Source organism: Hemicordylus capensis, chromosome 2 (genome assembly GCF_027244095.1).
Source record: "Hemicordylus capensis ecotype Gifberg chromosome 2, rHemCap1.1.pri, whole genome shotgun sequence".
Taxonomy (NCBI): domain Eukaryota; kingdom Metazoa; phylum Chordata; class Lepidosauria; order Squamata; family Cordylidae; genus Hemicordylus; species Hemicordylus capensis.
The window spans coordinates 198118430-198139776 of record NC_069658.1 but is presented as its reverse complement, the minus strand read 5'-3'; the positions used below and the strand labels follow the sequence as shown (position 1 = coordinate 198139776).

The 21347-nt window shown below is 46.0% G+C and overlaps 2 protein-coding genes across 5 annotated transcripts in view; both read left to right on the top strand.

Annotated features, from left to right (window-relative positions):
- ESPL1 (extra spindle pole bodies like 1, separase) overlaps nt 1-9946 on the top strand; it is a 57923-nt gene extending 47977 nt beyond the window's left edge. For 3 of the 4 annotated variants that reach the window (XM_053297402.1, XM_053297405.1, XM_053297404.1), the window contains 10 exons: nt 464-651; nt 1384-1511; nt 1591-1713; nt 2102-2257; nt 3052-3225; nt 3632-3736; nt 5405-5520; nt 6189-6272; nt 8386-8544; nt 9421-9946. In XM_053297402.1, coding sequence (XP_053153377.1) covers nt 464-651; nt 1384-1511; nt 1591-1713; nt 2102-2257; nt 3052-3225; nt 3632-3736; nt 5405-5520; nt 6189-6272; nt 8386-8544; nt 9421-9622 — 1435 coding nt within the window. In that variant the 3' untranslated portion in view covers nt 9623-9946. Of the gene's footprint in view, nt 1-463; nt 652-1383; nt 1512-1590; nt 1714-2101; nt 2258-3051; nt 3226-3310; nt 3489-3631; nt 3737-5404; nt 5521-6188; nt 6273-8385; nt 8545-9420 lie in introns of those variants that run through there. The other variant, XM_053297403.1, reaches the window with a different exon arrangement.
- Nucleotides 9947-12024: 2078 nt separating this feature from the next.
- PFDN5 (prefoldin subunit 5) lies at nt 12025-20838 on the top strand. The gene is made up of 6 exons (XM_053297414.1): nt 12025-12186; nt 16486-16588; nt 17704-17735; nt 18265-18339; nt 20195-20300; nt 20405-20838. The coding sequence occupies exons 1-6, from the start codon at nt 12115-12117 to the stop codon at nt 20482-20484; spliced, it is 468 nt and encodes a 155-aa protein (XP_053153389.1). The 5' UTR covers nt 12025-12114; the 3' UTR covers nt 20485-20838.
- Nucleotides 20839-21347: the final 509 nt, after the last annotated feature.

Genomic DNA, 21347 nt, shown 5'->3' with positions numbered 1-21347 from the left:
CAGGTTTCAGGCAGGAGTCTTTCTCAGCCTTACCTGGATATGCCAGGAACTGAACTTGGGATCTTCTATATGCAAAACAGATTTTCGACCACTAAGCTGCACCCCCATCAGACTTCTACCAGGAATGCAACTAGCATAAAATTGAAAGTCTCTGTTTCCTAAACCCACCCTGGGGACCCACCCACCCAGACCTCACTAGTGTGAAATGGATGTGTTTGTTAACCATTCTGGAACTGTAGCTTGTTCAAAATCCATGTAGGTAGAAGTTGGTAGTTGCTTAGATGTTGTGATTATTGAACAGGTTGGGCTTGATGTTGCTGTTGGAATACAGAGGCTGGGGTGGGGGGTGAGGCTGTGTGTAGCTGTAGCCATCTCTGCAATGAAACCTTGCTCGCCCTGTGCTCTCTGGGGTACTCTGAAAGTTAGTGCCTGAATGACCTTTGCTTCTCGTCTTCAATCTTAGCAAAATGAAAAAGGCATCGGTGGCGAATGCAGCCAAACAACTGGAGGCACTTAACCTGCAAGAAGGAAATGCTGGTTCTCTGCTCCAGCATCTCTCTGAGCTAGAGAAGCTCTTTGAGTTCAGCTGTCCCAGCACAACCGAGTTGGAGACAAGGAACTTCAGAGAACAGCTGCAACAAATCCCCTGTGGTATATGACTGACTGTGTGGGAGAAGGGACAGTGTTTGCCCTCTAGCAATTAAGCAGTGCCGCTTCTAATAACAAAATGGCCAGAGGCCTATTCAGCAGTCCTTCTAAAGGATGTCATGTTGATACTGTGGCATGAAAGCCACAAGCAGAAAAGGCCATTGTCTGGTCACTGCAGTAGAACCTTTAATGAGCTGGCAGCTTGCAATGTGTTCCCTTGTACTTGGAAACTTGGAACACATATGGTGCAATACAAATTGTGGCTGGAGTGAAAGCAAAATACTAAGCAAAATGAGTAAAGTGAATTGCTGTGCTCTTTATTCTGTTTGCTGTATGTATACTTATGCAGGCTGCTGTTCGGCAATATGGGATGCTTAGGGAACAAGAGTTTAGGAGATAGAATTAAGATGCCCAGAGCTCTGTCCTAGACATCCCTGGATATTGTACTATCAGTGAACGCCTGGCTCTTAAAGAAATACAATATAGACAGTTTCTCAAAATGCGGACTAGAAACCTGTTCAGTTTCAAAAGGGGGAAATGAAGAGGCAGCTGTGTGTCTTCAGGAATGCAAGAGATTATGTGCTGAAGCCAGGTTCAGGACATGATGGTGCAATCGTAACCCATCTTGTGTTTCTGTAAAACAAAGGGCTCCTTTTAATGCTTCCGCTGGGTTGGAAAACCACATAGTAGCCTACTCCTTTTGTTAACTGGACCCCATTTCTGTTTCTGTCACAGGGGTAACTGTGTGCGTGTTGACCTTGGTGAGCATCCAGCCGGGTGCTGTTGGGGACACCCTCCTGCTGACACGGCTGGAGAAGGATGCCACCCCAGTGACCATCCTAATACAGACCATATGCTCCAAGGTAATGGGCTGGGCAACAAACTTCCAATGGGACATTGTTCTTGCTTGCTTCCTTCCTTCATGAGGCCACTTCTTCCTAGGTGCCCTTAAGCGCGGTGCTTGGTGAGTTGGCTGCCATCCTGCAGAAACAGAAAGAGATCTCTAACCTCACAGAAAAGGAGGACTGGTGGCTTGGCCGGATTGCGTTGGATAAGAGAATGAAGGTGAGGTTTCATACAGCCTTCAAGGGGGGAGGTGTTGACAGAAGTGTTGCCTCTGTATGGGCCCCTATGATGAACCAGAGAAGGTGATGCTAGTCACAAGCCTGGGCCTTTTTTTTGGCAGGGGAAGGTTTAGATGGCCAGGGTCAGAATCTCACTGCTTTACCAATTATTTATATCTGATCCCTTCATTCTTGCTGTCCCCCTCCCTCCCTAAAAAAAACTTGACTGTCTCATTGCGTCGTATACTGGTGGCAATTGTGGGGAAAACAGTGGGTTAAGAGTTTGCTTGGAAGCTGGGTTACTGCTCCAAGTCCTTCCCTTCCATGGCCATCATTGACAATTGGACAACGAGCAGTTTCTTCCTGAAGGAACTCTTTTCACTCCACAGGCGTTGACAGAGTCCCTGGAGACAGATGTGCTGGGCTGCTGGAGGGGCGCCCTGTTGCCAGCCTATGAGGACCGGAGCTTGGCACAGGAAGCCTCCCACCTTCAGACGTGTCTCAGGGAGTGTGGCTGTGAGCGGGTGGAGCTGGCACTGCTCAAGGTAAGGAGCCTGGGTGTCTCTCAGTTGGGGATCTGCTGCATTGGACCAAATGTCAGGCAAAGACAATCTCATCTGCCTAAAACTGTGTGTGGCTGTTTTAAGAAACTTAACTTGTGTGCTGGCTTTTATCACTTAATTGTACGCTGCTTTGCATAGCCTTTTTATTTAAAACTTAAAAAACAACAACATCCAACATCCAGCTTCTAACAGCAGCTGACCAGACACTTCTAGGGAGCCCCGATCAGGGTGCGAAGCTGCTGACTTGTGTTTGTCTGCAGCACCTGGTATTAATGGGTGCGCTGCTTCCAAATATGGAGGTACTGTTTAGCAATCACAGATAATGAGATGTTGATGGGTTCATATTCCTCCCATGAATATACCTGGATTCTTTTAAAGCCAGGAGCCACCATCTATACCTTGTAGCTATGCATTCTGTTCATTACACATTGTGTGCAGTGCTCTCTTCTTGTCTGCCCTCGGAACTCTGCTGAAAACCTGCGTCACGGGATGGCCCTGAATCTATTACTCAGAGAGCGAGAGCCCTCTTTGTTCTGCTTTCTTCTCACTTGATAACTCAATCATCCTCTACTGTCCCCCTGCCTGTCTCCCCCTTTCTAGACAGAACCTCCAAAGCTTTAATCTTGCCTCACAAAAAATGTGCTGCGACACCTTAACTACTTCCACCCTTCTTGGTTTCTTTGCTTTTACACAAGGCATTACTGTGCTAGGCAACATTACGCAGAGATTCTGGGTCAGAAATGGCATGCCTCTGACTTCTGTCCTCCTCCCAACAGGCTATGCTAACTGGCTCACATCTCTTGACCCAACAAGATGTGCAGTGCCTGGCTTGGGGGCTCAACCTGGCTGAACCCAAGAGAGCCCAGCACCTTCTGCAGGAGGCAGTGGACAAACTGGGGTCCCACACTGGTCAGGCATCGCGTGGCCATTTGGTCCTCGTGCTGGATAAGGTGAGTGAAGGGCACTGCCTCTTTCTTGTTTACATCAAGGTTGGGCCCTCAGGCTGCATCTGAACTGTTCCTTGCTTTGTGAAAGGGGCTGCTCCTTACCTGGCAGGCTAACGGGAAAGGTAAAACCACCATCTCTTCTCCTGTGGAAAGGATGCTTTCCAGTTGTCCCTTCTCTGCTGCTTTTGGCCTGGCCAGTTTCACTTCACTAAAGGTTGCCTAGCAGAACTGGAGTGCAGCTCACAGCCTTTTTTCCTTTTGGCCAGGTGAGAAGCAGCCTATTGGGTTCTGTGGGTGAGTGGTCCTCATCAGGGGCTCCCCTCCTTGCCTCTCCTTCTGGGCTGAAGAAACTCGCACCACTGTATATGCCTAGTGATTTTCCCCTATATCGCTCAATTTTCCTCTCTAGCACCTGCAGAAGCTCCCCTGGGAAAACATACCATGTCTGAGAAGCCAGTCAGTGACTCGTTTGCCATCTCTGCATTTCCTGCTCAGCTCCTTGCTTACAAAAAAGGTAAAGGGTCTGTTCAAGTAGTAGCACATAGCTCAGGCAGAAAACGTCTCCCTTTAAGAGCAAAATGCACAAATATGGTCCTAGCTAAGCAGTAAAGATCTTGCATGCATTAGATGCCGGTGTCTGCCTTTGTTATGGGCCAAAGGTTACTCTAATGCTTCTCTGGGATCTACCCTCAGTAGAGAGATTTCTCTGATCCCAATTTAGGAGCACGCCACTCCCTCAATGTAGGCTGCCACCAGCTGAAGACTGATCTAAAGCCACTGACCAGGCTCAGACCGGCTTCAACAATCTAGAACTGTCTGGTTTGGGACTTGCAGGCATTGTACAGCTGGACTCCACGCAACCCAACAATGCTCTAGGCAACAGTGTATTATCCTAAAACAAACCAACAGTAGTGCATGACCTTATGAGGCACGTGGGGAAGAGTTTTGCAAATAACCCTCCAGAACCTTTTAAACCAGACTGAAGCCACTATCTAGGTATATGAAATTAACTAACTAGTTTTACCTTAGTTGGGCAGTAGGCAGGTCCTTGGCTGAAAGTGTGTTAATCTCTACAGCATCTCCCTTGGGACACCAGTAGCAGCTGATGACTTGGTGCCTGGTTACTGGCAATCCATGACTATATGGGTGACAAAATGATGGGTGATTGGCCATCTATTTTATAGTGATTAAAGTGGGGGAAGGCTTTTCCACTCTTCCAGAGATAGACAGCTCTTGAATCCAAAGGAAAGAACCAGCGCGCATCTTCAATGTAATGCTGCTCTTAGTCCCAGTGGGAGGTTCCAGCTCTTTAATGAGTCTGAGCTTACATGTCTAAAGGTAGGTCTGGTTTGAGCTGGTCACCTATTGTGAAAAGGGTTCGAGACTATATAGCTTGATGGCTCTGTGCCTTCAATGACAGAAGGCAAGGATTGTCCTCATTCAGTATCAAAAGGGAGGAATGTCTCCCATAAAGAGCACTCTGTGGGTGGAGTGGAAGTATCAGGCATTCTTGGGCTAAGAGAGAGACCTGAGTTTCATCGCAACCTTATTGGGGATATTGTAAATGAACAGGTCTTATAGTAGCAAGGCTAGGAGAGACTTACATTTGCAAGGTCCTATAGGGCTAGCTTAGAGATGGTACTGAGCTATCCTTAGTGGTATGAGGCTTGGCTGGCCAGCCTGAGTCAGCTGGAGTTATTTGCGGAGGAGCACTTCTGCAGTATACCTGCTCTCTGTTTGCTCTTGGTTTTGCATACATTGTCTAGGAGGGGGAAAGGTCTGTGCTGATGGATGAATAGACTTGCCCTTGGATAAGCTGTTTAATCTGGAGGGTCCTTTTGACCTCTTCCCAGTTCTGATTCTAAGTGATCCAGTGGACTGGCCAGTGGTAAGCACTGAGCTCTGGACTCTTAGTCTAAGTGAGCCATTAAACTGAAAGTACAGAGCCCTGTGTTTACTGCTGCTGAGTCCACTGGATCACTTAGAATCAGAACTAGAAATTTTTTTTAAGCCACCACAATTTTATACTACTAAAAGCTGGATTCTGTGGCTTGTGTAAACCAGCTTGCAGATGTAATTGGATTAATTTAGGCAATTGCTTTTTGTGGAAATATGTCTAGTGCCAGATTTGATGCGGCTTTCCCCATGCTTGTATAAGGCAGCTTTTCTAATCTCTTAACAGTATCAGAAAGAGACTATCCTGAACCAGGGTGTCAATGTTAGCAGCACCTTCTATGTCCTGAACCCACACAGAAACCTCTCTGGGACCGAGAAGATGTTCAAAGACTGGTTTCAGAGGTAGGTATCTGCATGCACGCCTCTATTCACATACACCCCGGTCTCAAATGGGAGGGACCATAAGCACATGTTTCCAGTACAGAAAATCCCAGATAAAAGTATCAAGTAATAGGTGCTGGGAAGGAATCCGTTTCTAATCAGAGCAGCCAATAAAAGGCTAATTGGAACAATAATCTCCCTCTATCAGGAGTCTCCAACTGCAGCCCTCCCGTAGATGTTGACCTACAGCTCCCATCATCCCTGGCTACTGGCCATTGTGGCTAGGGATGATGGGAGTTGTAGGCCAGCAGCTGCTGGCCTGCAGTTGGAGACCCCCTACTCTGTATTTGGGGGGAAAGGCTTCATAGGTTCAGAAATCTGGGTGCTGGGCATGGTCTGAAAGCACATAATGCTGCCAGCTTACTGAAGCTAAACAGGTCTGGGTCTGGCTGGGAGTGCCTTGGTACCCCAAAGACCTGTTTAGAATTCCATGGAAGGAAGATGGCACAAATGTTAGTAAATGCACGAAGTCCCTTATGCAAGCCGTGACACTGCGGCACGACCAGTTCTCACACCACCACCTGCCTGCAGGCTTCCTTTTGGTAGATGGGAGCTTGCAGAGTTGGCTTGCTAGGCTCAGTGCAGCTAGTACTCGCTTGCTTAGTTCTTTATAATCTCTTGGCTTGCAGTGAGCCTGGCTGGACAGGAGTAGTGGGAGAGACCCCCAGTGCAGACCAAGTATCACTGGCTCTCGAAGAACGTGATCTCTACATGTGAGTACTTTAAAGGAGGTTGGCTCTAGGCTAGTGGGGCAGGAGGAGACTGGAGAGGAGGGGAAATGCTCTTTGCTGAAGAATTCTCCCCCTAACTGGAGCAGGGCAGTCTTTTAACTGGGATGGCATCTCCTCCTTCTGGTAGCAGACAGGGTCTAATTGCCCTCTGGGCAGGGAACTTTACTTGCAAAGACTGGTCATGTCTTGGGGACAGGAAGCAGAGAATTGGGGTGCTAACTCTGCACTGTACAAAACTCAAAATAAAACTCTGGCCCTGCCCTCAGGCTGTCAGTCAAAGGCTAGCCACAAGAAGAGTGAAGGGAATGGGTAGAGAAGACAGACTGGTTTGACAGTGCCAGAATTGGTAGTCTAATGAGCATTTAAATTTGTCCAGGACCAGGCTGATCTCTTGCTGGTGGTCCTCATAAGAGAGGTGTGGTCTCCCAGAAATCTCTGACTGGTGACTTCAGGGAGGTAGAGTGCCTCGGTGGGGAAGTGTATCCTTCCTCGGTGGGGAAGTGTATCCAAAGCTGGATTGCTCCTCCCCACCTGCTCCAAGACAGGGCCAATTCTGAAAGACTTATGAAGTCTTTATAAGAGGGGCATATATATGGGAGGGGCAGCCCTCTTGGCCTCCAGTTTTCACCCTGTCTCGCTCCGGAGCAGGTGCCTATTTTGTTCTCTGTTGCCTTGGATTTTCCATTCCACTTTCCCACCCCAATTTTTGACCTTCTTTTTGTGGATTAGTGGAGTCGGTGGGGAAAGGGAGATGGAATGCAGCCAGACAGCCCATCGTTCACGGGGGCACCACTATTCAGAGTTAACTGTAGTGTGTCAGGGCTCCTCCAACATTGCTGCTTGCACTCTGCCACCTCTGCCTGCCTGCCTGCAGGGAAGTGTGGCATGCAGCCATGGCTGCCACTTCTAAAGCACGGCTCAGGGAGCCAAGGGAGTCCAGATCCTCCTGATCAGCTTCTCAAACCTGCATGTCCCTGGGGGTGCAGGCCTCCAATTCTGCCACGCCCATTGAGGAGAAGCCCGCCGAGCTGGCCTGCAACCCCAGAGATGTTCTGAAGGGCCAAGAGTGCCACTTCAGCAGCACTTTCTACCCTCACACCCCTGGCAGATATCGGTAGGGCTACCACCTGGACCTCCTTGCCTACTTTGGTTAGGCATTATGAGATTCAGCACCTGCAGATGCTTCATTTGGGGGATGTGTTCTGCAACATGTAGTTCTGCAATGAGGACCGGCCTGCTTTCTCCCACCTTGTATTCACTCAGAGGTTTTTAGTAGGTCCCAGTCTTGGATACACTCTTTTAGATTGTGAGCCCTTTGGGGACAAGGAGCCATTCCATGCCATTCATTCATTTATATGTAAACCACTTTTGGAACTTGTGTTGAAACGTGCTATATAAATATTTGTCTTCATATTCATATACACTTTTCCGCTGAGGGAGAATGAATCATCAGCACTTATCTGCCTGGTCATTCCCTTCACTTTTTGCAGCCACAGCGGCAACTCTGTTCTTCTCTAGGTGTTGCAGGCAGCCAAGCTCCCTGCACCTCGTCTGATGTCTAGAGCAAGGTTCTCTGCCTCCTCCCAGCCACCCCACTGCCGTGGTCCTCTCTCTGGGAGGGAGGAGGTGCAACTAGGACTGGCACACTGGCAAGTGACTGGCCATAGTGTCTCTCTACAATTGACCACAGTCTGTTTTCTGAAGCTAAGGCTGCCACTATTTGGGTAGCTGCTTCCCATTGTAACTGCATTATGTTGGCAAGAGCAGGAGTGTGGGCCATTTGTCCACCACCCCTGCTGTGGTCAGGGGACAAATGTAGCAGCATATAGTAAAGCCTCTCCTGCTGGCCACCTGGCAGAACACTAAGCATTGGTCATTGGTGGCAAAGCAAACTTTGCTTCTTGCCTTGAACAATGCAACTTCTGCCATGCAAGCTTGCTTTTATGCAGAGCAGGGAGCTGAGATTGTAGTGTAAGGGATTGCTTTTGGGGTCCTACTGGCCACTGTCTTTTAAAAATTATTCCAGTTCTAGTATATGTGCTGCTGAAGTGAGCACTGTCCTTATTTATTTATTTGTGGTGCTTTCTTCCTGTAGTTATGCTGGACATGGTGCAGGTGCCCGTTTTGTGGACTCTATCCTTAAAGTATACTGCAGGGCTGTGGCTCTTCTCTTCGGCTGCAGCAGCGGTGCTCTAGCAGTGCAGGGCAACCTGGAGGGCACGGGCATTATCCTCAAATTCATCATGGCAGGATGGTGAGTGAGCAGTCACAACCTCCAATCAAGGTGGCTCATAGATCTTTGCATCTAGGACAATAACTGTGCTGTGCAAGGGACTGCAGAATGCCTTCAAGCTATGTTGGATGCCCTATGGCTGTGGCGCCGAGGCCCTATGCAATGTTGTCTGCCAGTATATGGGTGCATGGCATCCTTCTTGAGGGGAGAATAAAGATGCATGAGGATTTTCTCGCAGCTCATCTGCTTCAATGCAGGTGAAGTGCAGGGGATTCCAGAAGCATGCACCTGTCAAAACTGCAAGATCCCATCCCTGAGCCCTGTGGTGGGTCAAAGGGAAGGGTGGGATGCCTAGAGGGAATATTAATTGGGCTGTCCCTATAGTTACAGAAGATGCCTAACTATTGTTCTGGGGGGTGATTAAGAAAATAAACCTTTCCTTTTGAGTGCAAGAGTAAAATGTGCTTCCAAGGAGAAAAACAGCACTGCCCAATGTTGGTGGTTTTACACATTTGCAAACTGCCAAACATACACCTCTGGGTGGTTTACAGGAGATTAAAATACAACACAAAATTTACAAAAATTTCAAAGTTTAATTATAAGTCTGTTTTGAACAGGTGCATCTTAAAGAGTTATTATTTTTTTAAGCTACCAGAGATGGCAAGATTCTTATTTCAAAGAGTGTCTTCCAAATTTGTTCAGGAAAGTGGTAAATGCAGATCTTGGGAAGGAAAGTGACAAGGTTGTAATACAGAGCACATTTCTAGGAGTACTTATGAGAGAATCTAGATCCCAAATGCTTCATGGTCTATAAGATAGCAGCAGCTATATCCAGAATTAGGTTTAAGTAACTGGTAGTATCCTTTTTTATCTTTCCCTTCTCCCCTTGTCTCCTAGTCCCCTAGTGCTGGGTAACCTCTGGGATGTGACTGACCGAGATATTGATCGCTACATGGAAGCACTACTGAAGAACTGGCTGAAAGCAGGATCTGGAGCCCCTTTTCTCCAATATGTCATACAATCCCGCCAGGCTCCCAGGCTCAGATATATGATTGGTGCAGCCCCCATAGTCTATGGTTTACCAGTCTCTCTGCAGTAGATAACTTGGAAGGATTTGGGGTGGGGAGAATTCTGAAAGGACTTGAATGAATTTTTCCTTATGCTTGAAACTGCCTTGAATGGGACCTTCTCTTGGAGGATGCATATTTGGCATAAGCAAGCCAGCTTGATCACCCATTTCTTCCTTGCTTTCTCTTCAGGGGACAGCTTGTGTTGTCTTTTATAGGGGATGTTCTTAATTTAAGCTGCTGTTGTTGGAATATGTAACATTTGCACAATGTATAAATTGCTTTCTTGGAGATGAATTATTCTTAATCTATTTGTATTTTAATGTTTAAAATCCTGAATAAAGGTTAAAGCTAAAGTTCTAATCTCTGGATTGCTTTTTAAAAAAACCAGTCTGAACTTGGGACATGTTTAAAAATTCTAGTCTTGACTGATGATGCTTGGGGAAAATTTGTCACCTTATTGACCTCCAGTGATCATTTTGGCATGTCTTTAATCTTTTATTCTGGCTTGCCCAAAATATAAATAGCTAGTGCATCCACGTGTTCGCTTGTGGATTGCAAAATCTCTCAGGGCCACTCAGATCTTGAAAACTTTCTATGCTTGGTTACACCTGCTACACCATGCTGGAAATGGGGTTTGAACTTGTGGGGTTTGGAGAAAATGTTGGAACACTTAAGAATGGTACTATAGGCAGGCTGTCTGCACTGCAGTTGCACAAAAGTGTAAAATTCAGGTTTTTCTGAGAATCTAAGCTGCTGCTTAGAGGGGGGAAATGTTGATCAGGAGGTATTGCCTATACACTTCAGAGTATATTTCACATGATGTTGGAGATAATGTTTTCTGTCCAGGACCTTAGGCAAGCCTCTATCACTTTCAGCCTCTCCTCCACAATATAAATCATGACTGTTTGCAGGCTTACAACAATTACAGAGATTGAACACTGGAGCACTCAAAGCACAATACAAATGCTAAGTAGTAATATTGCAATTACAAAAACTAGTCTGTGGCAAGCTCCTTTTGTCAGTGTTCTGAAAGCATCATGTCCTCTATTCCCTAGAAAGAGAAAACATGCTACTTATGGTTAAACATGCAGCTGGCTGGGCTATCTTGCCACTAAAAAATGCATGAGGCAGAAATCCAACAGGTACAGCCCAAAATGAAGAAACATGTGTAATTTGTGCCTATGCATTTTTTTAAAAAGGAGTTTCCCCAGAAGGCCATTGCTGTATCTGTGATGTCAAAGTATAGCACAATAAACTCGTGTTGTGCCACAACCTTGTATAAAACCTCAGCTTCAGTTCTGACAGCACAGCTGTCAAATATGTCCCTTAAGCCTGGTCAACATAAACAAAATGAGTTGGTAGGATAGACTTCAGACTGCAATAGTGGGGAGGACTACATTCTTGAGTGCTTGCTCCCCTGCTTTTAAATAGTCCCAGGAAATAGAAAACCAGCCCAGTCAGCAGCCAAAGAACAGACCTCCCTGATGTCTTAGGTTTTAATCTGCAGGGGCTTCCTTTAGAGGAGGAATACTGAACAGTCCATTCTTTGAACTCAGCACCCACCACTTCATTCTGCCATGTTGACCAGGCCTGAGTTTCTTAAAGATCTCAAGAATTTCATTTTCTGGTCATGTGTACACATTTTTCCTGCCCTTCCTCATAACTGTCCAGTGCAATCTGTCTTCTCTCTGCTAGATCACATAACCCAAACTGGGTGGGTGGGAATGTTGCTTTATGCGGTGCCTGCTAGATGTATTGAGAGGCAGGAGCACTACCATCGTAATCCTAGGAACTCTACTATATGTGGTGTGTCTGCAGTCCTTAACAGTTTATGGAATAGTGGGAATAAATATTTTCATAAGGCTTTTATAAACAAAACAGATTTGACTCACGCTATTGCTCTCTTCACATTGTTAAATGCACCGACACAATGCAGGTACAATATATGCACATACAGTTCACACATGTTCCGTTGTACACTTATCTATCCTGCATCTGAGAACTATACACAGGTTCACTTTTAAAATTAACATGTGCAGTTACACAAAGACGTGTACATGTGCAATGCAATGTCTGAACAGGGCTGTGGAATGCCTAGCTTTTGGAAGCTTCTGTCTTTCTGCCGCCTGAAACCCTAGGAAGTTCCACTCCAGGAGGCAGCAGACTCGTCCAGTAAGCAAAATAACTGGGAGGGAAACGTCGAAGGTGCGGTTTTCACAAAGCCTCGAGAAAGAGTCTCTAGCCTTGCCCTGCTGCTGCTTTATTTAATTCTTTATGCCTATCCATTTCCACTCTTCTTAACCCTCAGTCAGGAGTCTCAATCGCAACCGGAAGCGAGAACCGCTTGGACGTCTTGTCTTTTTAGAGTCTCTTTGGAGCTGCAGCCAGAGACCGGGCGGGGTTCGACGACTGGGTAACAATAGACGGCTTGATCATAGACGTCGCAGGCTAGAGCGGATCCCGCAGCGTGATCGTTGTCGGGGGAGAGAGACGGCTCCTTTCCTCCTCTCTCCCGGCCAAGATGGCGCAGCAGGTGAACATCTCGGAGCTCTCGCTGCCGCAGCTGGAGGTGTTAAAGAACCAACTGGACCAGGTGAGAGGGCGACTGAGGGGGAGGGAGGGCGAGCTTCGGTACGCGCCCGGGCGGCCCCCAACCCCATGAGAGCACGCATGGCCGTGCATAAGTGGGGGACCTTTCTCCCAGGCAGCCTAGAAGGGTGGCGCGGGGAGCTTGCCTAAGGCTGCCCGCTTTCAAAGCCTGGGCTTAAAAGTTCCTTCCTGGGTTGTGCATCCCTGACTGGTCCCGGGATGCGCCTGTGGGTTTGGAAGCAAGTCCCCCTGTCTTGACAGTGTGGATGATGGGAAGGTAGCCTGAGGAACCTCCACATGGTCTTCAGGGAAAAGGAGTAAATCCCTGCATCCTGAAGGAGGCGATTCCCTTTACACCTCGAGGCACTATGTCTGGCTTCTTCCCTGGCTCGCCAGTTGCTGTCTTCTGCCCTTCCAGGCTCCAACCCCCTGGGCTGCTGGGCACGGCTCCTTGGCTTCCAGATTCTGCCTCCTGTCCTGCTTCAGGCAGGGGCGTAGCAAGGTTGGAGGGGGCCCAGAGACAAGATTTTAAAATGGGCCCCTCGCTGATACACACACACAAACACACTTCACAATATATCCTACACTCACACTCACATCCCCATTATAAATATGGTGAATATCTAGTTCACATTGAATCCAGTTTTTTTATTCTCTGCTCCTGCTGATCTCCAAGAGACTCAACATAATTCATAGGGGTTGCAACATGGGCGGGTGGGGAGTCATGTGATATTACTCTAGGGGGGCCCCTTGAGGCAGTGGGGCCCCAAGACGACTGCCTCCCCTTGCCTAATTGTAGTTACGCCCCTGGCTTCAGGTGCTGAGCGGGCAAATCAGTCCTCAAGAGCTATGCTACTTTTGAGGATCTGTGTGCGAATGTGGTGGCCAACGTCAGGCTTCCTCTAAAGCAGGCCTGCTCAACTTAGGCCCCCCCAGCTGTTTTTGGACAACAACTCCCATAATTCTCAGCCACAGCAGCCAATAGCCAGGAATTATGGGAATTGTAGGCCAACATCTGCAGGAGGGCCGAAGTTGAGCAGGCCTGCTCTAAAGTGTGAGGGGTTCTTTTCGTTTAAGCCATACCCCAGCCCTGTGGTGATTCAGTCCTTTCAGCTCAAGTATGGAAATAGCTTGCTCAGTACAACTGCTCAGCAACACCCCCATCCCCAAAACACACATTCTGTTGGGTGTGTCACTTTTTCTTTACTTGACTGGCTGGGCTTCAGTCAGGCAGCAGATTCAGGGGCGTAGCAAGGTTGGAGTGGGCCCAGAGACAAGATTTTAAAATGCCCCCCCCCCCACTGAAGCTCAGCTCATGAAGTAAAGAAATCTTACTTTAGATTTCTGAATCTAAAGAATTTAGATTCTTTAATAGTGGTAATAAAAAGCATAGTAAAATTTTCACACACACACACATGCCACAATAGAACATCATCCTAAATTATTTTTTAAAATGTTTTGTAAATTGTGGACGATGTAAGTCATTGAATGATACTAGAGAAAGACATGCTGTTGTGGTACTCCAGGTCTTAACACTCATATCAGTTTCGGAGGATGAATACAACTGAAGGAAGCCCGGGTGGGTGCGCAGCTGGGGGACTCAGTCATGTGACTTGTCTCTGGGTGGGGGGCCAAGGCAGTGGGCCCCCAGACAACTGTCTCCCCTTGCCCTAGTATAATTACGCCCCTGGGCAGATTCTAATCCATCATGCCACCTCCTGCCTCAAGCTGTTCTTCCTCTTTGCCCAGCTTACCCAATAAACAATATTTTCATACCAAACTCTTTTTGAATACTCAAAGCATTTAAAATACCCTATTTCAGCTACATTTGTAACGGCCTAATAAGGAATGGCAGTGTAGTTATCGTCTTGTTACAGACTGGTAGTTTGAAAAAGTGGGGGGAGGGGGCAGAGGCTGGAACAAGAGTTTGCTTAAACTACCTATTTCTACTTCTCTAAATATTTATATACTGTTTTTCAACAAAGGTTTACCCAGAATAATAAATAAGATGGTTCCTTGTCCCCAAAAGGCTCATAGTCTTTAAAAATAAAAATAAAAAGCAGAAGGGTGACACCAGCAACAACCACTGAAGGGATGCTGTGCTGGGGCTGGATGGGGACAGTTTCTCCCCCCCTGCTAAATTTAAGAGACTCGCCACTTTCAAAGGTGCTTTTTTGCTCAGTTAGTAGGAGTTTACTGACTTTGTGGCTGAGGTGAGATTTGAACCCAAGGGGTTACGTTGCCCACTGTGGGAAAATGATGTCATATACAGGTTTTGTTAGCATATTTGCTTACCTCAGAATATATGTGTGTGTGGGTGCGTTAAAACCCAGTGTGCATGTAAGACCTAAAGTGCAAGGGACATAGCGTAGGGTAGGGGGAGTGGAAAGAAAGCAAGAAGAGATCCACACCAAGGTATTTGATTGAATGAGAACACCATTGTGGTGGTGGTCTGAGTTCCTGGGCCACCCTGTAGTATCAGTTCATAATGGTTTGGTTCAAACTCAAATGTTGAGGACTTTACTAGGAAAATTGTGTGTCATGATTGAATAAGTGTGCCATGTTTTATAGTACTTGTGCATGAGTTATATAATATAGAGATGATCTCCATCCCCACTTTCTTTTCTGGGGTTTCCAGGTCTTTAGGCTAGCTGTTCTGTTCCAATTCAATGAAGCATGTACTGTCAGGCAAGCAGCACAAGTTCTGTTGCTATGAAAGAGCATGAGACTTGCCTTTCTGTGGGTTAGACTATGGCCCATTTAGTTAATTGTTCAAAAATTGTAGGGCGTTCATTGTTCAAAAATTGTAGGCACTGGCTGTTTTATGAGGCAGCATATGAGACGTGTACCAGGAAATTATGAACTGAACCATTGCTTGCCATTCATTCCCTATGGACTCTGTAACTTAACTACATGAACCTGAGCATTGTGCATAGAATGCACACTTGGGACTTGAGTGTGCTATGTCCAAGGTGAGTGAGATCCTGTGTTCAGACAGACATAGGATAAAACATAGGATTTTCATTTCAGATATTACCTCCTATGTTTGGTGAGAAGTAGTGTGAAAGTGCTGCATCAGCTGGTAACCTCCAGGCTTGACTACTGCAATGTGCTCTACGTGGGGCTGCCTTTGTACGTAGTTTGGAAACTTCAGTTAGTTCAAAATGTGGCAGCCAGATTGGTCTCTGGGGCAAATCAGAGAGACCATATTATGCCCGTTTTGAAACAGCTGCACTGGCTGCTGATATGTTGCTGGGCAAAATACAAAGTGCTAGTTAATTACTTTTAAAGCCCTGAATGGCTTAGGTCCGACTTATCTTAGAGAGCACCTTCTTGGGTAGAATCCCCACCACACATTAAGTTCATCTGAGGAGGTCTGTCTTCAGTTGCCAGTCACCAACACATCTGGTGGCAACTCAGAGGCGGGCCTTCTCTGTGGCTGCTCCTGGGCTGTGGAATGCACTCCCAGCAGAAATCCGTAATCGGAGTTCATTATTGGCCTTCTGAAGAGCCCTTAAGACCTATCTGTTTGGCCTGGTCTTCCAGGGTTTTAAAACTGTTTTTAAACCGTAAAGGTTTGCCCTGGTTTTCCAGGGTTTTATAAACTGTTTTATTTTAATAATGGTTTTATGTTGTCTTTACAGTTTTCGGTTTTAACAGTTAATTGATTTTAGTGTTGTTTTAAATGTAAACCGCCCTGTGCCATTTTTGGAAGGGTGGTATAGAAATCAAATAAATAAATAAATGAGTCCAAGGATGTTCTCAATCATTCTGTGTGTGTCAGAATTCCTAAACAGGAGAAAAAGCAGGAAACTAGAGTTATTTGCAATGTGTTATGGACTTGTGGTCCAGATATTCATTATGACTTCATCCACTTTCTTATGCATAGCCTTTCCCTTTCTTCAAGTGAGAAGTGCAAATTCTCTATAAGCTTTTAAAGAGTCCCCCCATTTTATTGAACTTGCCCCCCCACTAAACCTTATCTTTAATCCTCCAAACTTATTTTTCTCTTCCCCCACAAATTTCTATCTTTTCTCCCCACCGCCCACCCCCATGAGTGGGGAATTGTTCCTCAAGCTCTCTCTGTCTGCTCCTCTGGTATCATACAGTGTTGGCAGAGCTTTTTGAAAGAGGGTGGTAATTGGTCTAGTCTGTTATAGTAGAAGATTTTAGCCCAGTGGCCCCTGATGGCATCAAAATCACCTAATGTTGGTCTAAAAATCCTGCTCTGAGAACAGTTTATGTACACTAAAGTTGTGGGTCCTTCACTACTGAGCTTCCTGTTTTGTATGCCTTTCTGTAGGAAGTGGAGTTCCTTTCCTCATCCATTGCACAGTTTAAGGTGGTACAAACAAAGTACGTGGAAGCAAAGGATTGTCTGTCCGTACTGAACAAAAGCAATGAAGGCAAGTGACCATTTCATTGAAATTATTTTTTTCTCCCCAAACAAGGATTTCAAAGTGGGTTATAACAATAAAACATTACAGTAAAAGAAATACTAAAAAGTAATAATGATGATGATTTATAAGTGGTGGTCTTTTTTAGGCAGATAACCTATCTTGCAGACCAGGTGGAAGAACAAAACGTAGCATGTGTATAGGCAGTAATGAAAAAACCCAAAGATTTTGTGATTTTACATTCTGAGGGTGAAGTGATCTTGTCGCTACCCAAAATTGATCACTACACACAACTACAGTAATGATAACGTAGGTGGGATATGCATCATATGACATTACTAGAACTGTGTGACATGGCCTCAGTTATTCCTCATGTATTGTTTCCCAGTCTCCACGCTGCATGCTTAGAGCCTCCATTTCATCTCTTAGTCACACTTTGATTAAGATCTTCCTTTGGCTAATGTGTTCACTGTGCCTGCACAATGTTAGTACACATTGTATGGCTTGATGGGATCCTGGCCACAGGAAAGGGTATATCTTAAGCATCCAATTTTAATGAGGCAGGTAAACCTTTAACTTATTCCTCAGCTTCTCTTGCAAGCTGTAGGTCTCCCTCTTTCCTTGAGCACAGTTGGTTTTCCTTTAAAGTGAGGGTTGGATTTTTAATTACAGGTGCACTTCTTGCTCTTTCAGAGCTCTTTCATTTGCGAATTAAAGCGGCTCGCAAGCAAAGTAAATTTAACACACAAACCACCCAATTCCATGATCCTTTTGTTCATTCTTATAATCCCATTTTGGGTTGTGTTAAGGAATCTGGGACTGGTAGATAATGATTTGGAGATCAACACTCCAGAATTTGATTCGTATTTCTGCTACTTACCTACCTGACGATGATTTTGGGCTAGGCATTTTCCCTGCATGAAATAGGGGTGAGGTATGCTTTAATGAGCTATCTTAGATATGGGCATAGAAGACGAAGATCAGTGGCTGTCTCTCTGACTTGAATGACTTTCACTTTAACAAGTCGTCTTTGCAAAAGGTGAAGGGTGCTTCTGAAGAGAGAGAGAGAGTTCTGCAGTTTCTCTGTGCAGTAAAGAGGCCTGTTTCCCCCTCTCTCTCATTAGGTAAAGAACTACTCGTCCCACTCTCCAGCTCTGTATCCTTCTCTGTATGTGAAGAAACACTGTTATGGGAGCATTACAACCTGCCATGTTAGATCTCTTCTATAAGCAGCCTTTCTATTATCCTGTAATTTGACTTCATATGCAAGTGAGTCTACCAAAACGTTCAGCCAGCAGTCTCTGCTGGAAATCTGCTGCTGTTATTGCAGTTTGTCCGTATGCTCCAAGCAAATTTATTAGAAGAGTAGGAACATCTTATTTCTGTCCAGCTGTACTGAAGTTCAGCCATAGTGTTTATTTCTCTCTCTGGACTTATTCTCTGACTTCTGAGTGGAAGCCCTTGGTCTCTGGGACTTTATCCAATACTCAAGTGTCTGTAGAGCTTGTAGTAAGTAGTAGGGCCATGCATTGGGTCTGACAGGCATGCCAGACCTAGTATGCCCTCTGTTGGGCATTATTGCGATGACTTCCATGATGGCAGGACAGACTACCAGCAGTCAGAACTTGTTCCCATATGGTTTCTCTTTGGCCCTTGTATATTTCTTTAATCACCCCTCACTACAGATGTACGTCCCTGGGAAGCTCTCAGACGTTGGCCATGTGCTGATAGATGTAGGAACAGGTTACTACGTAGAAAAGGTAAGACTCCTGTATTTCGGGTTCATGTGAAATTAGTGTTAGACTAGCTGCAATCTAAGAAAGCAGCAACACATAGTTTAATTTCATGTGAAATGTTGGAGCCTAGAATGATCTGAGTCTCTCCCAGTTTCAGCCCTGAACTCTTGGATTTTTATTTTATTTTATTGGCAGTGTTCCTGTTGAACTGTAGCTATTTTATTGGGCCAGAATATGGGGAGGGAAGATTGTTGTTATTCCTAGCCATTTGCTAACTATGGATGCTGCCTCAGCATCCGTGGGATCAGCCTGGGTATTACCATGGGTATTCTGTAAGAAGGGTCTGATTACAGGATCTGTAAGTATGGATAAAATGAAGTTTTCAAGGCTCCTTGTTCTGTTACATATGCTTGATAAGGTGATGAACTGAGATCAACTCCATCCTAACCCTGATTTCTTCTCTTTTGCCACCTATGCAAGACCCTATTGTTGTTCTCCATGTTAACTAATGTGGAGTAACTACTGCCTCCACTGTCTGTACCTAAAGTTTATTCATGTGTGATGCAGACAGTACCCTGAACTGCTTCTGCATGTGGAAACTCAAAATGAAGCTATATCTAGAGTTGGATCCAGGATTTTGTGGGCCATTGGGTAAAAAACTATCAGAGGGCACTCCTAGTCTCATCTTGCACGAGACATGTAAGAAAAGACTGTGACCTTTGATCATGTACAAAGTGCTTTTCCGTACCAATTGAAACCCACTTAAAACATCTGCGGTTAGGGGAAAGGGCTCTCACGCCAAGGGCTGTGATTTCTAGTAGGGATGTGCAGGGAACTGGCAACTGCCGGGTCAAAGGTGGTGGGGCGATAGCTTTAAGGACCAGGGAGGGTGCTCTCCCCCCTGCCCTGCGTTTCTCCTGCCAGTACTGTGTTAAAAACCGGTCCTGCAGGGCAGCAGCATACCTCCTTGCTGCCCCGGTGCGTGTCGGACTGGAAGTACCCCCGGAAGTACCTGGTGTGCACAAGATGCATGTAAGCGTGATGTGCACACACGCACCAGGTAATTCTGGGGGTACTTCTGGTCCAACGTGCACTGGGGCAGCAAAGAGGTACCCTCAGCCCCTTGGGACCATGTTTTAACACAGCACCAGCAGCGTGGGTGTGTGTGTGTGTGTAAGAGCACTGCCCCCCCATCTTTAAAGCTACCCCCCCCCACACACACACCTTTGAACCAGCAAACCGCCGGACTTTTGAACCGGTTCGGTGGTTTGTAAAAGGGCCTATGAGCCGGTTTGTGCATGTCCCTAACTCCCAGGCAGCACTATTTCATTTAATATTTTTATGAAATCGACACCTATAGATTGCACAAAAGATTGCTGTTACTGATGTGCATGAAAGATCACACCTCCCTTATGTAGATTGGCAAGGAAATGGCAGAAATCAAGTACAGACTCCAGCAAATAGCCAAATTTACCCACTTCTCACCTCATGCCTATAGCACTTGTGACATATGGATTGCGCCAGTGGGATGGAGGCTTGCTGCACCTAAAGTGAAATGTATATTGAAATTGGGCTTTGTCTTTGAGCTAAATATCTGAAGAATTTCATGGGAAGCTCAAATAATTTTGTTAAGTTTAGCCAAACTTCTTAGCAGGGGTTTTCCTTATCCTTGGGGATTAAAATGGCCACCACAAAAGGATTTAAGGGTGCAGAAGGAAAAACCACCCTGATTATGGATATGCCAGAGTGGTTAAGGGCCTAAATGATCTTTAGTATGTATGCCCTCTTAGTGGTTATGAGGCTTAGGACTCAGCATTCCTTGCTGAGGAAGCTGTTCTGGTGATACGCAGGAGTGTTACGATACCTTTTGATTTTGCAGTCAGTGGATGACGCCAGAGAATTCTTCAAGAGGAAGATTGATTTCCTGACAAAACAGATGGAGAAGATCCAACCAGCACTTCAAGAAAAGCATGCAATGAAGCAAGGTGAGGTCTGACACCAGGATATGATTGAAGACTGGTGATTCGCCATCTGATCACAACGGCAGCAGCTGGAATAAGCTCATAATTCTGTTTCTTCTTCTTTGCAGCGGTGATGGAGATGATGAGTCAGAAGATTCAGCAGCTAACAGCAGCAGGGGCATCCCAGGCAGTGGCAACAAAGGCCTAGCAAGCACCAGCCGCTCATGTGCCCTTGTGCTCTTATGGTTCAGCATTTTGTGACTGAACACCACAATGTTGTACTTCAGGGTATAGCTCTCCTGCCAGCCATGCATTTGCGGGGAGGAAGGGTGTCCCTAGTTTAAATACACAGGGGATTCTAATACAGTGGGAGCTTTTCTGGGTGTGATAGCATCACCAGGAACCCTGTCCATTTAAGGCAGTGGGCTTTCAGTAGGCCTGTGGCTGAGTATTTGTATTGCTGGTTGTCATGTGGGATTGTCTATAACTTTAAACCCCAGTGAAAACTTCTGTCACTTGTAAATGGAACTGTACAAAATAAACAAGTAGGATTACAAAATAATTCATGGATTGATTAGGCAATTCTCTGGGGGAAATGGTGAATGTAAGGAACTGAGCAACTGTGACTTCTGTATCTAGTGCAAAGAGCATTCTGACAATGGTCAGGTTAACACATAATGGTGGCACCACAGGTTCAGCAGCCCTGAGCACACAAGCAAACCAGTCCCACTTCCAGTTGCAGGGGTGATATGCCAAGATTGGATGTTTCAGAAGAACCCATCAATCTTGGCATATTCTACCCCACTTACAGCATGGAACCTGATACCTGAGGCACAGATGTCAGGTTCCTTGCTGCAAGAATGTGTCATGCAAACCCGCCAAACTTGGGTTTGCATGTCAATCTTACCAGTTGAAGGGGAGCAACAGCAAGAGTGAGGGCATGCCCTCATCTACCTCTTGCCTGTGGGCTTCTCAGAGGCATCTGGTTGGCCACTGACTGAAGCTAGAAGCTGGACTAGATAGGCCTTGGGCCTGATCCAGCAGGGCTGTTCTTATGGCATAAAGGTCCTG

Excerpts from the sequence above, each read along its gene's own strand:
- PFDN5 (XM_053297414.1), top strand. The coding sequence starts at position 12,115 with ATGGCGCAGCAGGTGAACATCTCGGAGCTCTCGCTGCCGCAGCTGGAG. Across the intron at positions 16,589-17,703 it reads ACTGAACAAAAGCAATGAAG|GTAAAGAACTACTCGTCCCA; the intron begins GCAAGTGACCAT and ends CTCTCTCATTAG. Across the intron at positions 17,736-18,264 it reads TCGTCCCACTCTCCAGCTCT|ATGTACGTCCCTGGGAAGCT; the intron begins GTATCCTTCTCT and ends CCCTCACTACAG.